Below are 17818 nucleotides of genomic sequence, written 5' to 3'. Positions count from 1 at the left end.
TTGGCCCCAGTCGTGTACCATCTTCGCGGTGCACACATCCTGTTGCAGAGGCCGCGCACAAAGGAGCGAGGAGGTTTCAAAAGAGGTTTGTTAAAAGAGGAGTAACTGATGGGGATGGAGAGGGGGGGCGTCAGAGAGAGTAAACAGGGACCACCGGGGTCCCAGTGTCACTGTAGAGGCTAATCCTCTATGTACAGCCCTAAATCCACTCCACAATGAGGACAACTCCTACTACTAATAATAACAATAGCCTGATAATAAATGATTATTGTCGTTCAGTTCTTAAATCACTCGATCAGATTGTTTAAAGAATTTAGACCTACATGAAGTCAGTGCTTTAAAATCAACTTCTCAGTCTAAAGTTTGAGGGTGAATATATTTAGTCAATTTTGAAATAACTAATATGCCAAAATCACTGTTGGCTTGTATTGTTCCTGGCTGCTTTAGTTGAAATATTCATCTTTACTAGGCTATTGAATTTAAAATTACAGGCTACGTATTTTAAATGAATTTGTGTTAATATTGTGCAATTTTATTTTTTACATATCTTCATTACAAGTGTGCAGTCAGTAGTTGTTATTATTTCTGTCTGTTCTCTGGTGCCATGCTCACTGGCACGGGTTGTCATCATTATGTTGTCATCTTTCTCGGGGCCTTCAGCCACATGGCCCGGACCACTGGAAGCGTCTATTGACCATTGTGATCTCCCGTTAACCCCATTACCAAAGACGCATGGATCCGTCCGAGTGATCCCGCTCCCTCAGGCCCGGAGCAGAGAGCTATATCAAGCTAAGCTCTAATTAAAATAAAAAACAGCAAAGGACGATAGAATGATTAAATCGTTAGTCTCGCCGCGGGAAGTGGTATTTCGTTTTGCCTTTCAATTAGAGGTTGATTGGGCTTTTCAGAGGAGGTCAGCTGTGAAATCTGGATTATATATGCGCGGACTCGAAGACACGTAGACCGCTTCCCTCTGCGTGGTGGTTTACAGACGGGCTGTTTGACTGCACCTTAAATAAGAGACATAAAATGGAACAGCCACATTTAACAAAAAAAAAAAAAAAAAAAAGAGAGAGAGAGAGAGACAGTCCAGGCAGAGCAGGTTACATGTGGCATTTCTTTCCACGCTGAGCTGCTCTCAGAGGCATGACCAGGACTCATTCACCATCACCAGCAGACGGCGATAACGGCGCTTTGCCCCGGCAATTTCACGTCATTATATGGCTATCCACCCTTATGGGCTTCTCCTCTTTAGACCAACAGTTTTTTACCAAATTTCTTTCACATCATCTTCTGCCTTGAGTGCGTGTAATTTCACTCCCTGACACTTACTATTATTACATACCTTAATTACACACCTGGAGGGAGAGAGAGAGGGAGAGAGAGAGAGAGATGGTCTGAGAAATAGATTTTGAGCCGCTGGATGAGCATCAAGTCGTCTGAAATTGAATTGGTTTGGATAGACTGTAGTGTAATTCCGGGGCATACAAATACAGTCGGGCCCGGGCTCCTCGGACGCAAAGTGGATGTGAGAATAAGCTTTTAAAGATGAGAGAAAATGTTTTCGACTTTCAGGCACGAATATGAAGAGAAAGTGGAGAGTGAATATGAAATATTTTTACTCAATCTGCTGCTTGATACGGAAGCTTTACTTTAAAATTCGGCTCCCATTTATATGTCGGCTATATATTTTAAATTGTGTTGAGATGTTTGAGTCATCGTAATCGCAGACTGCACCCACCGCTTGGCCGCTACATCACTGCTAACAAATCTTAGTTATTTTTGTTTAGGTGAAGTCTCTAAAAGCGTGTTTGGAAATTTCAAATGCCTTGTGCTATTTGTGGGATTGACCCTCCTCTCTGCCTCCTCCTTCTCCTCCTCCTCCTCCGGTGTGTTCTTCCTCTATGGTCCTCTAGTCACCTGACCAAACGCCATGCAAATCATTCTGCTGCTAGAGCCTCATTGGCCGCTTGTGGCTCATTTAACCGCTGTCAGTGCGCATCATATGGCCGCCGCTTTAACCAACTTCTCAACTCCGACAGGGAAAGTGGCTCAAATGCGCATTCTATCACAGTGGATGTGAACCAACCCAGGCGAAGACAGGGTGAAATACTGGTTGGAAAACATTTTATATCCCTTTTCGGATTAATTTTCATCTCGTATTTGATTCATTTGGGGTTAGAATATCTATTTTGTAACTCAGTCGACCTGTGCGCACCCGATCTTTGTGCGCGCCTGACCTATCTTAAAATAGACTTTTTTCTCTGTTGCTGGCGAAGTTTAAAACCAGGTGAATGTATAGCATGATGATGGAAACTGACCTTCATTCCCCCGGCCCCCAAACGAACACGAGCACGGGGCAAACGGGGCCGAACGGCGGGTCCAAAGCGAATCAGGAACGGGTGAAGAGACCGATGAACGCGTTCATGGTGTGGTCCCGTGGGCAGCGGAGAAAGATGGCACAGGAGAACCCCAAAATGCACAACTCTGAGATCAGCAAGCGGCTGGGCGCCGAGTGGAAGGTGATGTCCGAGGCTGAGAAGCGACCTTTCATTGACGAGGCGAAACGTTTGCGAGCCATGCACATGAAGGAGCATCCGGATTACAAGTACCGGCCAAGACGGAAGACCAAGACGCTCCTGAAAAAGGACAAATATTCCCTTGCCAGTGGACTGCTTTCTGGGCCCAGTGGGGGCGGTGGAGTTGGTTTAGGGGTCGGCATGAGTTCATCGGGGGTCGGGCAAAGGTTAGAGAGCCCCGGGGGTCACGGAGGCTCAGCCAGCTCCGGCTACGCGCACATGAACGGCTGGGCGAACGGTGCGTATTCGGGGCAGGTGGCTGCAGCCGCGGCGGCCGCAGCAATGATGCAGGAGGCTCAGCTAGCCTACAGCCAGCACCCGGGGAGCGGAGCGCACCACCACCACCACTCACACCACCATCACTCACACAACCCGCAGCCCATGCACCGCTACGATATGACAGCCCTGCAGTACAGCCCCATCTCGAACTCTCAGAGCTACATGAACGCTTCTCCCTCCGGCTACGGCGGGATCACCTACACACAGCACCAGGGCTCCGGCGTCTCCTCCTCAGCTGCCATGGGGACGTTAGGGTCGCTGGTGAAATCGGAGCCGAGTGTAAGCCCTCCCGTCAGCAGCACACACTCACGGGGTCCTTGCCCCGGAGACTTGAGAGAGATGATAAGCATGTATTTACCGACCGGAGAGCCGGGGGACCCGTCAATGCAAAGTAGACTCCATGCCTTGCCGCAGCATTACCAGAGCGCCACGGCTGGAGTGAACGGGACGGTCCCTCTAACACACATTTAGAACTCACAGAATAATTGAAAACTGCAAACGAACACATAACCAAATATTTACCTCTTTTCTAAATAACCCCGGTCCCGAGAACTACCTGCATTTTGTACAGAATGTTTATGATATTGTAAATGAAGGGTAAATAGCATATTCATCTCGGCTTTTTTGAATAGCCACCAGTGGAATTATATAACGAATATGATGCTGAGATATTGGTTATTGTGCTATCATCTTTTTGTCCATTACTTCACAGTCTTAGTTGAGGGTTATGCCAGGTTCACGTGGGGGTATTTGGTTCAATTGTCTCATAATTTTTGGGGTTCTTGTAAGTTATTTGAAAATGAGATAAAGTGTCATAATCATAAGAAAGTGCTTTAAAAGATATGGGAAAATCACATTCTTTAAATATTTGTGTTCATTTGCAGAAGCCTGTGTCTTAATTCTTGGAAATCATCTCTTTTTATTGTAACACTCTAATTATTGTAAATTGTGAATAATTTTAATATTTCAAAGGATGACGGGCAACTGCTGTTGTAATTTAAGTGCTTTTCTGCGAGTGAAAAGCCTGATATTGCAATGAAGAAGAATTGAATAAATTTCACAAGATGTTGCTTTGATTCTTAAGAGAACGGTCTTAGATTGATTATTTTTCACAGTGTTCTTGAAGGAGTGTTTTCACGTTTTAGGACACAACAATATCATCAAGCTTCCTCTCTCGACAAAAAAAAAAATAGCCTCTAAATTTTAACACCGCTGCTGGACACAGATCCCATGAGCTTTAAAAGAGCCTAATTGTCTGTGCGTAATTGCGCGTAAAAGCTACAGTTTGTAGGCCTGTAACGAACCATTTCGGCAGGCTGGTGTTGTTTCATGAGCTAAACTTTTATGTGGGTTATTAGAAATTTATTTACACTTTGTAAAAACCTTTTTTTTTCTATTCCAGTGGCATGCAGGCCAAACTATTTTCACGTCATTTTGGATATTTAATACAGGCCAATGTGATGGCCCACATCCTCCTTTCATACAAATATAATTCCTTACACGTTAATTTATTCAACATTTCCTTTAAAAGAAATCAGATTCATATAGAGTGTGAGAAGGCCTCCTACCACAAACCACCTGTTAGTGTTTATTATAACGAAACGTCTTCATTTATTCACGAGAACAAAAGGTTTCACTCAAATCATGATATTAATTTTCATTTTCACCCCTGTAGTTGCCACGAGAGGAGGCTGCTTTTATAGCAAATGTAAGCAGCAAAATTTGAATACTTCTTATAATCAGTTTATAGTTTATTATAACATTATTATGATCAGTAATTACATTTTTATTAAGCTAATTTTGTTGTGTCAGACACCCTCTCTTGATCAGATCACATCAGAGTTTTAATCACGAAAACATGCAACAACCTATCAAAAGCCTGTAGAGGTTTGATAGGTTCGGATATGCTGTTGCTTTTTTTTTTCTTTTAATATGGGTTTATATTTAGAAATATTAGATTACAAATATCAATTTAAACAGTAAATCACTGAAAAAGATTCATATCATTTTGATGCACTGAGAGAAATTTGGTGAATTTCAACGTGAAGTTTTGCTGCTTCTGTTTTGAACACTTGGCACAACTCATGACTCAGACGGAAATAACAGTAAAAGGTCCATATAATGAACAGTTTATTGATAAAAGGATTATTTAAAAAAAAAAAAAGACAAGATTTTCATTTTTATTTCATCTGAACTGGTTTATTTTCTATCCACTGCCCTCGCGACATGGGTTTTTTTTTTTGTCATCCTCGTTATCTTCTCTTTTGCCATTTAATTGTTTATACTTTGGAGATAAAATAGATAGTACAGCTTCGTTTATATATTAATTGCTGCGTGGTGATCAGCAGTAGAACAGCTCAGAGGATATGGCCCACGTACATTCTCAAAGTCAAGTTTCTTTAGCAGCAGTTTGGTCATCTTGCTGAACAAATAAACAGTGTTCAGAGGTGATAAATCAGGAGATTCACAATTAGAACTGTTATTTTACCCGAGCTTTGTATCCTCGCTGCAAGTTCCCAACCAGGTGAGCAGCAGTAAGGCGGTGGGAGAGTTGTTTCTGTATTTTACTCTTGACACTTGATAGATTCAGGAAAGAGAACTGGCAAAACTCCACGGGGCACAAACAGGGAATTAAACCATCATTTCAAGTTTGATAGTTGGGAGGAGGGGGAGGGGTGGAGAGGGGGGTGGGGGTGATGAACCGTCTGCCATTGTAAAGGAAAAGAAGGGGGGGGTGAAAAAATGCCACTTTTGTCAAAATTGATTCAGTGCACAAAACAGAGCATCAGATATTTCGAGCCGATATCAAGGAGCTCAACCATTAAACCATCCAGACAAACTGTTGCACGGGCTGCACTGAAACTTCCCAGCAGCCATCACACTCGTGACAAGACTATTAAGGGGTCACTGATGACTCATCAGGATGTCAAAGCTGTAGCTGGTTGGTTTTAGGTGACTGAGACTTTTGACAAAAACACCTTCACAGTGGAGCAGATGGGTGTTTAAGAGAAAAAGACAGATACCCATGTCATTGAGATTATTAATCCTTTTAGAATAATGAAAATGAGTCTGAAAATGACTTGGTTTTCTGATAGGCCACATCTGGATTTGACATGTACATTTTTATTGCCTGTATGCCTCATATGTAGATACAGGCTAATAGCCATACACATGCAAATGAGGGAAATTTATGCCTACTTAGGCATTTAAAAAAATCAATTAATCTCAAATACATAGTTAAAGGGCCTATTTCACACTGATGAAGACTTGCATGGTATGTCAATTAAACCTGTTAGGCCTCATAGTAGAGCGTGTAACGTCTGGCTGCGCGTTAATCTATTGAAAGAAATCAGAGGAACAATGTCTGGAAATGAGTTTAAATTCAAAAAAAAAAAAAAACACCTAAAAGAACCTGCATCTATGGAGACATCTCTCTGCACTCCACCGCGCAGCGTGCGGCAGGGGGATGGCCTCCTCACGTATTTTGCATCTGTTTCCATCTTATCTGTTGATGTGAAGAGATGCGGATTAAACACTGAAAGCCCGGAGAGGCGGAGCGCGTCACGGCGCATCGCCAAGCTAAAAGAGGAGCGTTCTGGCAAATTTAACCCGAATAAATTACACCTTGAGGTTGGAAGAGCGGTAAGTGTAGGGTGCAACGTATACACGCAGGCTATGTGGCAGCGGATGGTTGCTGGTGTAAATGTGTGCGTGCGTGCGTGTGTGTGCGTGTGTGTTGTGTGTGTGGTTGTTTGTGTGCGTGCGCGTGCGGGTGTGTTTAGCTGACCGGCCAATAAATCTCTCCACCGTGCTATACTCTTATCTTGTAGCCACCGATATATTCCGTGCTAGGAGGCCATCAGCTCCAGCGCACACTCGGTTGCTCGCAAAGCCCCGATCCCTTGCACTCCCTGTCCTAAATGGGGATAATTAGCGTCACTTTATCACGCCTCTGCATATTTTCTCCGCGCCCCCCCCCCTCCCCCCTTTCCTAAAAAAATTACCAAGCAGGCTGCTCGCGTCGCCCGCTCTGTCACAGAAGATTATGGAGACAGATTGCACAGAGCGAATGTGCCGGGCGAGATTAGCGCGGAATAGAGAAAGCAACTGGGCCAATGAATTCCTCGGAAGGGCCTTATCGTGCAATTACACGTTGACATGTTTAACAATCTTGCTGCCTCTTAATCCTGCGGTGCTGCTCTATCTACCCACAGCTACCACGCTGTATGCCGGCACACAGACCTAATGCACCGAAACGCAGCACAAATGTACTGAAAGTTATGAGAAATTGCTTTATTTTCAAACTTTGTCCAGCATTCACCGAATACTTTTTTTTCCCCCCATTTTCTATTTTTCATTTTTCAGATTTCTCCGTTGTTGGAATAGCATCCGCCCTGGAACTTTCTGACGAGGTGAGATATTAAAATTGTTCACTTAAAATCACAGTTTCACTTGAACAACTAATCGTGAAGCGACAAAAAGCTAATACATGTTCGGGCCACGTCCATCCAGAGTGGCGATAAAAACGCAATAAGTGTCTGTCTTGTTTGGAGTTACTTTTCCATCTCTCTGCCCAACACACAAACACACACACTCACCACCACCACGACATCCCGACCCACCGCCCCCCTCCCCTCCCCGTCCCTCCTGCCTGGCGGTATATCGGGGCCTGTGTTGGAGTGATTGTGGAGCGCCACTGTAGGAATTTGGCAGCGGCCGTGGTTTGGAGAGCCGCCCCACGCTGAGCCCCATTCAGCGGCCAGCGCGCTGTGAGGTTGGGAAGTTTCAGTCAGCCGTACAACTCAATGGCCCCCACAAAGGCGATTACAAGCCCCAGCGCATTCCTGTAGGGACCTGGGAGCGGCGCAGGTGCGAGGGAGACCGGGGTAACCCATCAGAGGAGTGATAAAAACGGGACAGTGCTGGGACCACACAAAAACAGCCGCTCCACAGGAACCGGGGATTTTTTTGGGGGGGAAGGAGGAGAAAGGAAAGAATAAGTTTGAAGAAGATGGAAGTTTGGGAGGGGGGTGGGGGGCAGCATACTGAGTGGCCTCACTGTCCATCACAGAATGAAAGGACGAGGAGACTCCTAATCAGGGCTGTAGCCAGGATTTTACTAAAGCCATGAGTCCAGAGTCCCCCATCACAAACCTGACCCTTAAACATTTTCTCTGGCCTCTAAAAATCTCTAGAGAAAAACCCAGAAATTTACGTTTTATTAATTAATTCAGTTATTTACATTTTATTATGATCTAAATGTTTCTCTACACTGTCCATATGGAAAATACTCTTGACTCCTTGTGTTTAGACATTAAGTTTAAAAATCTCAGAAGAATCTTAAATAACCCAACATGTATAATATGAGTCTAATTGTAGAATAAAAACTCCTGGTGTCATAAACCCTCCAAATTTCTCCTCTGTGGTTCGGCCATGCCGAAACAGAAACGTGCTCTAGCTGGAAAAGCTGCTGAAAATTCAATTGTATTTTATTGTCCTTACGTTTTCTGCAGAAAAATAAGGAGGCATATAAATTTAATCTCACATGGGAGTAAATCAATTTACTTAAATCAAACAAATACATTTTTAAAGAACATATCACCGGCTGTTTTACACTTTTAGAATGTTATCACTATATATTCAACATATCAGCAAACTGTTTCCTGCCAACACAAAGTGTTTGGTACACCTAAATGAAATTTGGGAACATATTTCATTCACTTTCACTTCAATATTTGTTCATGGCAGCTTTAAAAAAAAGATTTTCTTTATAAGTGCTCAGTCTGCAGAAGATCCACATCACTCGACTGTTACAAAACTGATTCATATGAAAGTTTTTTTGCTTGGACACCTCTGTGTTTAACAGTAATTAGAGATGGACTCATCAACATATTCACAGAAAGAACTGATCAAATATATGTAATTTAAAAAGGGTCACTCGTGACAAACCAGAAACTGATCACTGGACTGTGCAGTTCCCCACAGCTCTGTGGGGCTCACTCCCTGCTCAGCACCTGGCAGGCGACGGGCAAAGACAGCAACTAGCTGGTGAACATAGTGGAGTATTTTAAAGACCCAGACGTTTCCCTCAAGCAACAGACAACACTTTGCTAAAATATCCGCCAACTCTTTAAGGTGATGATGTATCAGGGTTGTGTTTTCAGCTTGTCCCACTGCCCCCAAGTGGCCAAAACGTCTATTAATGTAGCTTTAAGTTTGGGCAACTGAAACGTCTTGGTTACGATCAGGTGAATATCATGGGTAAAAGAAACCACTGCTGACAGCTTGTAGGAGCCGGATTGTGGACAGCAGTCTCCTGTGTCAGAGTCAAACACTTTCTCTGGGTTTCAGTGTCAAAGTCGTGTACTTCATACGCCAAATCATCCACCCAGACTTCCTTCCTTTGACTTCTCCACGGTATAGGAAGGTCACAGTTCCTGGATTGGAAAACATATTGCCAGTCAGTGAAATCTAACAGTTAAATGTCTTAATCAAAGTAAATTAGAAGTATATAAAGTTAATGGAGTAGCAGTACAGTTAGCGTATGTAACTCACCTAAATGTTAAATTTTATTTTTTCCCATCTTTTTAGTATTTTCATGTTGAGATGGCACATGGTACATGGTGTGGGAGGAGAGGTACGAACAAGTGGGCGTTTCATTCAAATGAAGCTGCACAAAGCAAGTTGTTGGTATTTTGGTGTAAACTGGGTCTGAGGCCGCATTCAGACAAACACTTGCCGCGTGTTAGAACAATCCAAGGGGCTGCGTTGGTGGGGGAGTTTTTTCGTGCAATGGCGAGACGGTGAAATATGATCTGTGGAGTCCGGCTGGAGGAACGAGCTTGCATGTGTGTGAGTGGCCAATACAGCGTCTTGCTGGGTGACGTCACACTGCGTCGCAGCAACAGCCAAAGCAGGTTCAACTCTTTTGCCGTATGATGCAGCGACGTTTTGGACGACGACGCCGCCCCTGCACTGTCAATAGAAGTTACGCAGCTTGAAATTTTTTTAGTTCTGTCAATAAGGGAAAACTATAATGGAAATGCACCACAAGTGCAGAAAAACGCTGAAATACTTTGGATATACAGTCGGTATCCAGGAGATGCATTTACGTTAGCGTCACGTACGTTGTAAATGTGCATAGTAGAAATGCCAGTAAAGTAATCTGTACTGATCTTCTTCAATTGATTTAAGCCCTCCTGCTTTCTGAAGGCAGAAGGACATATCATTCATCATTTATAATAAATGATAAACCTACAGCCTCTAGTTTGACAAGTGTCATCATGCACGATGATCCACTGTGTTCGCCTTGATTAAATCTTGTGGAAACGACACCAGGCTGCCACAGAATAACCCCACTCACCTCTACACACATCAGACTGTTGGGTTGTAACTCAGTGTTCTGCCCGTTCACGCAGGAGATGATGATGGGCACATTAATCCTATGCGTCATGGCCTCCTTTAAAGCCTCTCTGGTGTTTCATGTTTTATTGTTATAAAATACGTTTTTATTTATATGATGTTGATACAGAATTATGACAGCAAAAGTATTGGATTGATGTCATATAACAAACAGCTTTTCTCCGGTTCTCATCGTGTTATTGAAGCCTACGACAGAGTCAGCTTCTATAACAATAATTCTGCAGATTTATTTTTTTTTTTTTTTTAGATCACCGTGTTGCAAAGTAGAACAGGCAACATAAGAGGCCTGATATAGTTTTCCCCTGAAACAAACTCAGCTGTAGAAGCCATCTGCCTTTTGGCTACAGATTTGTTGTGCAATGCTCTCAGGTCTTGCAGCTCTGCACTGTCCAAGTCTCTCCATTTGGTGTTCTGCCATGCCCCACTGTGATTGCCATGCCCTACCGTTTTAGTATCAGTGGTGTTAGTGTTATGAGACCAGTAATGTGACTGGCTAAGAGGTTAATGATTCATCACCATATCCTTCAATTCATATTCCACTTTACTAAGCCTTTTGTATACAGTACTTCAGCTCAGCAGGTGTGCATTGAAAGCCAGGGTTTATTGCAACTTGACTTTTTCTTTTATAGCTCTGTCCATCAGCACTGTATTCACCAAAGTAATTACTGAGATTTCACAATGTGGCAACGTCACCAAAAATAGATGCAATAGGTCCAACAGAGGCAGAAACACCGGCAGCCAGACAATCAGACAAGTTAGCCAAACTTATTTGGAGGAGAAAACAAAGCTGAAACAAGAGATTTCTACTCAAACTGTCCATTGCAACTTTGACATGCTATCGTTCTGAGGACTCGCAAATGTAGTGGTTGAGTGCGGCTAAAATGTTGGCTTGTTTACAACCTGTCTGACTGTTTGACCGGTTGTGTTTCTGGTGTTTTGAGATCTCAGAAATTACTTTGATGAGTACACTGTTATCACAACCAATATCACCACTGGGCAAAACTATGAAAATAAAACCCAAGTTGTAATAAACTTGCTATTTTTCCTTTAAAATGAGAACTCTGCTCCAGAGAATGAGGAATCAGTATGCCTGCAGCATTTCCCACCACAGTGTCATAATGAAGGTGCAATGGATCGCATGAGAATGAGCTGCACAAGTTAGAGAGGCCAGTGTAGAGAAAACTCTAACACTCTGATGGAGACTACCCTGTTTGGCTGCCATGAATCTGCCATGAATAGGCACATATTGTAACATAACATGAGACCCAGCAGGAAGTTAATACATCTGGGATATGAGGTTGTGGGACTTAAACTGTAAAATATATGCTGTAAATCCAGTGAATAATCACACAAGCCTGGATCATTTAGAGTTAAACCTCATTTTCTTAGTGTCTCCGTGTGCCTTCTTTTTTTTTTCTTTTTTTTTTAGATCAGACAAACACTTTGATAGCAGTGTCCCAAACATCTGAGGCAAACAGAACAACAAGGAAGGGTCACATGATAAGTTTAAGTATCTTCCACAGTCCTGTTTATGTTCTCAAAGGAAGGAGCTTTAGCCCAGGATTCACTGCTAGTTTTTCCCTTTTTTTTCTCTCTCTCTCTCTCTTTCGACATAAGTGGTTCCACAAAGAGTTTCTTTCATGGAGTCTGGCAGACAAACAAACTAAGGGTTGTTTGACAGCGCAGGTTGGACGCACCCAGGAGCAAAAGGTGGAATTTAGAATTAAAAACGTTAATGAAAATGTGCAAAATGGCTTCCTGTTCTTCACTGAATATAAACAATAAAGCAGATCAGCAGAGTTCTTTTCTTTTAGTTCCTTTTTTTTTTCAACCAGTGAGAGCATTGATCATATCTAATCTTCTTTTGCAGACAAACCTAAATGTGTAACACACTTTAAAGCGTTTAGTTTGTAATAAAAAACTTTGCAGTCCAGCGTGTTCTGTGGCTCAGGGGTGAAAGTTGAGCTGGTATCGTTTGAAAGTAATGACACCTCCTGCGTACTATCACTTTCTCACTTTCTTTCTCTATTTCTTTCTTACTTTCATCTCTCCCACTTCAACATACTATAAATGACAGAAGTGTTATCAAGAACACCTCTGTAGAAGAATGATTCAGCCTCTTCTCTCTGTCTCTGTACTGGGTTTTTAGCCATGTTAGCAGAGTTGCTCTAGGGAAGTCAATGTCTGTCCATTAGTCGGTCCACTGCTTTGGTCTAGACTGAAATATCTCAATAAACATTAGATGTATTACCATGAAGTCTTATACAGAAATTCAAGGTCCCCAGAGTACCAACCCTAATGATGTTGACTTTTCCTCTAGCACCACCAGCAGGTCAAATATCTCTTTAATATAATAAAGATACACTGACACAAAGTTTTGTACAGCCAATCACGGTTCTCAGGTGATGGCAATCCCCTGACTTTCCCTCTAGTTACACCATGAGTCTGACATTTGTGTTTTTTAATGAAATATCTCAACAACTATCGAATGGTTTGCCATGAAATCTGGTACACAATACATGTTCACCTCTGAATAAATTGTTGAAAGATGTAGATAGTTTAAAGATTCCTTAAGTTTATTATCCAGCACCATCATTAGCTCAAAATTTGTCCGCTTTGTGTTGTCATGATTGCAAGTTTCTGACTTGTAAACAGCTTTTACGTCAATATCCAATGTCATAATTGGATTTTTCTGAAATTTCCTATATATCCGACTTGGCACTTAATAATACAGAAGTGCCAGAAAACCAAACAAATATTGATGCCTTACATCAGCCAAAGACTGTTGTTATATTATCAACCCACAGTGTTTCAATTCTCACCCAACCAGAGTCTGTGATCATACAACTGTCTTGATGCCGTGAGCATTTGCGAGTTGTTAGCATGGGAATCTTTTCCAGCTCCACCATCCGTCCCACATGACATGAACGCAGCCACATGCTAGCATTGTCACCGTGAGCGTGTTAGTATGCAGACATTAGCATTTTGCTCAATGCGCTGCTTCGTCAAAGTAGAGCTGTAGTCTTATTCTGCTACACGTCACAACCAGCTCACTGTTTGACAGACAGTCTCTCGCTCTCACTGACTCGCACTGATTCGACAATTCACTCAATCAAACGTGGTGCACATCACACCTGCAGTGTCTCTCTATCACTGGCTCACACGTGTACAAACCCACCAGATGCTGTAAAGGATTTCTGCTCCTCTGTGGCAGGTGATAATTCTCCAAACAGCAGAGATGGGGTTAATGAGGGGTCAAAGGGTTCAGATAAGAAACAGCGGTTTTATGGTGCCTGCTGCAACCTGCAGCGCGCTGATAGCTGTTTGAACAGGTTGACCTTTGAACTCTGCAGGGTCAAGTGATCAACAAACTGGGTCGTTTAGATAGGTCAGATTGGAACAAGTGAAGAATGTATATGTCACAGCAATATGTCCAAGCAGCACAGATAAATTGTTCTTAATGGTTATAACCCTACTCAATTTGTTTCCAGAGCCATTAGATTGTTGTCAGCTGTCGGACTGTTTAAGTTGTGGGATAAATTTGATTAATTTGTAATTGAATTGATAACATACTGGCTATTAAGCATTCAGCTGACTGGATCATGTACTTGTATGTGTGTGTATCTCTTTATATCTATGAATATGTACAGTATATGTACACATTATGCACAGTATTTCTATATTACATTATAACCCCAAATATGAAATTAAAGGGTTCTGTATATTCTGCTCTGCTAGCTCTTCATTTATTATTATTATACTTTTGACATTTGATATCATCACAAATCAACATCCTCTCTTTGTCCATCTCTCTCTCTCTCTCTCTCTCTCTCTCTCTCTCTCTCTCTCTCTCTCTCTCTCTCTCTCTCTCTCATGCTCTGTCTTTCTCTTCCAGCAAAGTGTTCACCAGTGGACATGGAGCAGTGTGGGGGGACTGTGATTTACAGATAGCACGGCGTCTCCTCTGCTGGCAGGCCATCATTATGACGAGCACGAGGAGATGGGTGCTGTGGGAAAAAAGACCTTTTGGAAAATGTCAGAGAGAAACAGTCAGAGCCCCAAATTTCTTTCATTCACTATTTCCCCTGTGATGTTTCCTCCTCTAAACTCCTTAATTATCATTATTATTATTATTATTATTATTATTATTATTACTATTATTATGTTTTGTATCTAAGTGCAGTGTCAGATTTCAGAGCATGTGGATTTTATTTTATTTTTTGCTTATGTGGTTTACCTGAAGATCGAATGTAACAAAAAAACACCAGCTCTGTATTTCACCCATCTCAGCAAAAACAAATACTTACAAACAAAGAACAAAACAACAACAGGGGGAAAAAAAAAATAACAACAACAAAAAACAAACAGCAGAGTCTGCAGCAGCTCTGCTTCTCCATGCCGTTCCACTGGAGCCAGCTTCACTGTCTTAATACTCTTAGCCCCTCAGTTGGCATGTTTTCCATGAACCCGCTGCATTTTCAGATTTGTAAAATCCGTCAAAATGCCTGTAATGAATATTTCTACAGCCTGGAATGTGTTTAATGTGCTGTTTGACCGGCCCAGTAGGACATGCTCACAGATCTGGCACAAGCACCAGATCATGATTGGACAGAGGAAAGTGAAACAGGTGATTTTCACTTTAACACGAACTTCTGTTAGACTATATTTTATCAAGCAAATTGGAAATTAAATCAATATTTATAATTAGGATATGCTCTTAGATTCTAATTAACATTTTCCTGTGCATGGGTGTACATGTCATGTATATTTCTATTTTTTATCTTCTTTATTTTCTTCTTTTTCTTTGCAAAAATGAAAATATTAGTACAGTTTTCTTGATGGATTAAATGTCACCTTGTGAGACAAGTCTTTGTTATGCACTCAGCAATTACATTCTACTCTCTGTCTGTCTGTTGTCTTACACAGATTTTGCTGGAAAAAAAAGAGACTACATATTAAACAAACTTAAAAATAAACTTATTGCTGCCCAAGAATGAAATATTGTCCTTTCAATCATTTTTTTTTCATATTCAATTTGAGAGATAAATTGATACTTCAAAGTGAGAAGTTAGAGAAAAGTTTTAACATTTAAACTATGTATTAATTTCAAGGCCTAAATGTGCCCTCAATTATTTTACCATTGCCCCTAAGTAATTGATTTTGGGTAGAGAAGGAGAGAGGTGGGGGGATGATCTGTGTTGATGTGTAAAAACTGCAAAGCCAACAAATGGAAAATAACTGACAACATAATTGCTATGAGTGATATAACCTTGCTTTATTGATTTCCTTTTTTTCATCAGCCTGGCTAACATCAAAGTTGAGGCCGTAATAACATAAATTGTTTCACAATTTTCTGTGATAATTTAAATTTTGTTCACTCACTCAGCCTCCTGGTCTATCATTGACTGGTTCAGGTGTGTGTAGCCAAACACAGGACGAACACTTGTGAGACTCAAGTCCAGTGGTGTGTGTGTGTGTGTGTGTGTGTGTGTGTGTGTGTGTGTGTGTGTGTGTGTGTGTGTGTGTGTGTGTGTGTGTGTGTGTGTGTGTGTGCGCTGAGGTGCAGACTCACCGAACAGACACAGAACGTGTACAGAGACTAGATAATGAGCATCTCAGGTGACTACATGCAGTGATTACCAGGTTGCTGGTGTTATAGGAACTATATCACATAAACATACACTCCCACTCTGTGCACACTTATTCAGACACACACATATATGCACACGCACACACGCACGCACACACTCTTGAGAGATCCTTGGTTATCACACCCTTCCAGATTGTTCTGAACTACTTATGGAAAACACACACACATCTCAAGATGTGGACACACTTGCCAATATGAGCCCAGTGTTAAGAACAGTTGTTGTCGTTGTCGTCGTGTGTTTTTTTTTAGCATCTCTAAATTCCTAGCGTTGCTAAGGTGCTTTGGGAGGGGATTAACAGAGGCTGGCGCCGATGAGCAAGCCTTGCAGATTTCCAACCAGCAGGAAAAGACAAAGAAAGAGGGGAAAGGAGGAAAAACAGCAGAGGGTTAGACAACAGGGAAATGGCAGTAACAGCTTGTGTAAACATGATGACTTGAGAGAGGTAAAGAGGTAGAAATGAATGAGCGCTGAGCAATGGAAAGTGAGACTAAATAATAAGTGTCCTAAACAGGAGGCCTCAACTTTCACACAGACAAGGTAGAGGACACTCTCTCTCTCTCCCTCTCTCTTTCTCTTTCTCTCTGTAGTCTTTGCTTCTTTTTCCTCTGCAGTGACCAAAATGTTTTCTTTACCCCTGCCTCCATCTCCTCACTCTCTTTTCATGTGCTCTCTCTCTCTCTCTCTCTCTCCTCTCTATTTCCTCTCTCTATCTCTTTATTCCCCCCAAGGGCAACAGTTTCAAATCCAGACACTTTTGTCTCCCTTTCTCTCTGTCATAGCTTCAAACAGCGCCGGTGATCAGGTCATACTGATGTGCCCGGAGCGTGAGTGACTGTGCCGTCTCAGGTGAACATCTCCCAGCGTGTCCTTGATGACACTCTCTCCCTTTCTCCCGTCTCACTGCTTTTAATTAGTGTAGTGAGTAGAGAAGGCAGCAAAGACAGCTGAGCCACATTTACCAATTATCGACCTGTTCGTAAGTACCACTGTGACGGCAATGCGATGCTTTTAATATTTCTAAGGCTGAAAAAAAGGAAAAAAACACAATTACACATGAACTGACCTTGATTTTCACTAAATCCCTGGATACATGCTCAGAGAGAAATCAGAATGTGTTTTCTAAAAGTGAAATCTCCATTAGCCAAAGAAGGCGCACCAAAGGGAGGGGAGCTCCACATGCTTTCCTTTGAATCCTCTCCTCAGGCTCAGCTTCTCAGGTAGAGTGTAACTGGATGCGATCTGTTTGTGGAATACAAGGCACTTGACCAAGGGCCAGCACTGCTCCTCCCTCGCCTCCCATCCCCTCCCTCCCCTATCCTTCCCCTACCTGGGTCAGGTTACCCCTCAGCCCACCCCCCCTTCTCCTTTCCTTTCCTTTCCTTGAGTGGTGGCAGGTAGTGTGTTTTGCAGCCGCATCGGTGTCTGTGGATGTTGAAAAGCATGTGTCTGTATGTTTGTACTCTACCCAGACAGGTGTTTGTGACTCTGTTTTGGGCCCGGCAGCTGGGCTCCTGTAACTGTGCCCGTCTCGGCCGCGCTGGCTAATGTGACTGGGTTGGCTGAGGTGCGGCGGCGGCTGTCTTTCAACCACTGATCCCTCAGAACTACTCATCTGATCAGGCTGGATCTACGCTTCACGGCTGCTGGGGTCACACAACCCAACCCCGGGGTCAACCAGCTAATTACAGACCCCTGTGTCCTCTGTCTCTGTCACCACCGGGGATATGGGGAAGGTGGAGCGTAGAGGGAAGGAGCCTGAGAGGAAAGAAAGAGAGAGAATATTGACTTAGACATCACAAGGTCAACAGTGAGTATAACCAAAGCTCTACACTTTTCCCCCCCTTCAGTTCTGTGAACAGTGGAGGAGTGTGAGGCTCTGGTTTGCAG

General features: G+C 42.6%; 1 protein-coding gene across 2 annotated transcripts; it reads left to right on the top strand.

Moving 5' to 3' along the window:
* The first annotated feature begins 1408 nt into the window (after positions 1-1408).
* Positions 1409-15279, top strand: sox1a (SRY-box transcription factor 1a). 2 transcript variants are annotated; one of them, XM_056389956.1, is made up of 3 exons: positions 1412-3137; positions 7224-7270; positions 14176-15279. In XM_056389956.1, the coding sequence occupies exons 1-2, from the start codon at positions 2295-2297 to the stop codon at positions 7242-7244; spliced, it is 864 nt and encodes a 287-aa protein (XP_056245931.1). In that variant the 5' UTR covers positions 1412-2294; the 3' UTR covers positions 7245-7270; positions 14176-15279. The 2 variants fall into 2 exon arrangements, with proteins under 2 accessions (XP_056245930.1, XP_056245931.1); XM_056389955.1 differs by lacking the exon at positions 7224-7270 and having other exon boundaries at positions 1409-3137.
* Positions 15280-17818: the final 2539 nt, after the last annotated feature.

The sequence above is a fragment of the Seriola aureovittata genome, chromosome 11 (assembly GCF_021018895.1).
Source record: "Seriola aureovittata isolate HTS-2021-v1 ecotype China chromosome 11, ASM2101889v1, whole genome shotgun sequence".
Taxonomy (NCBI): domain Eukaryota; kingdom Metazoa; phylum Chordata; class Actinopteri; order Carangiformes; family Carangidae; genus Seriola; species Seriola aureovittata.
This window is presented reverse-complemented; position numbering and strand designations above follow the sequence as displayed.

Coding starts and splice junctions, on each gene's coding strand:
- sox1a (XM_056389955.1), top strand. CDS start 2,295: ATGTATAGCATGATGATGGAAACTGACCTTCATTCCCCCGGCCCCCAA. Junction 3,138..14,175: donor TGGTGAAATCGGAGCCGAGT/GTAAGCCCTCCC, acceptor TTTCTCTTCCAG/CAAAGTGTTCACCAGTGGAC.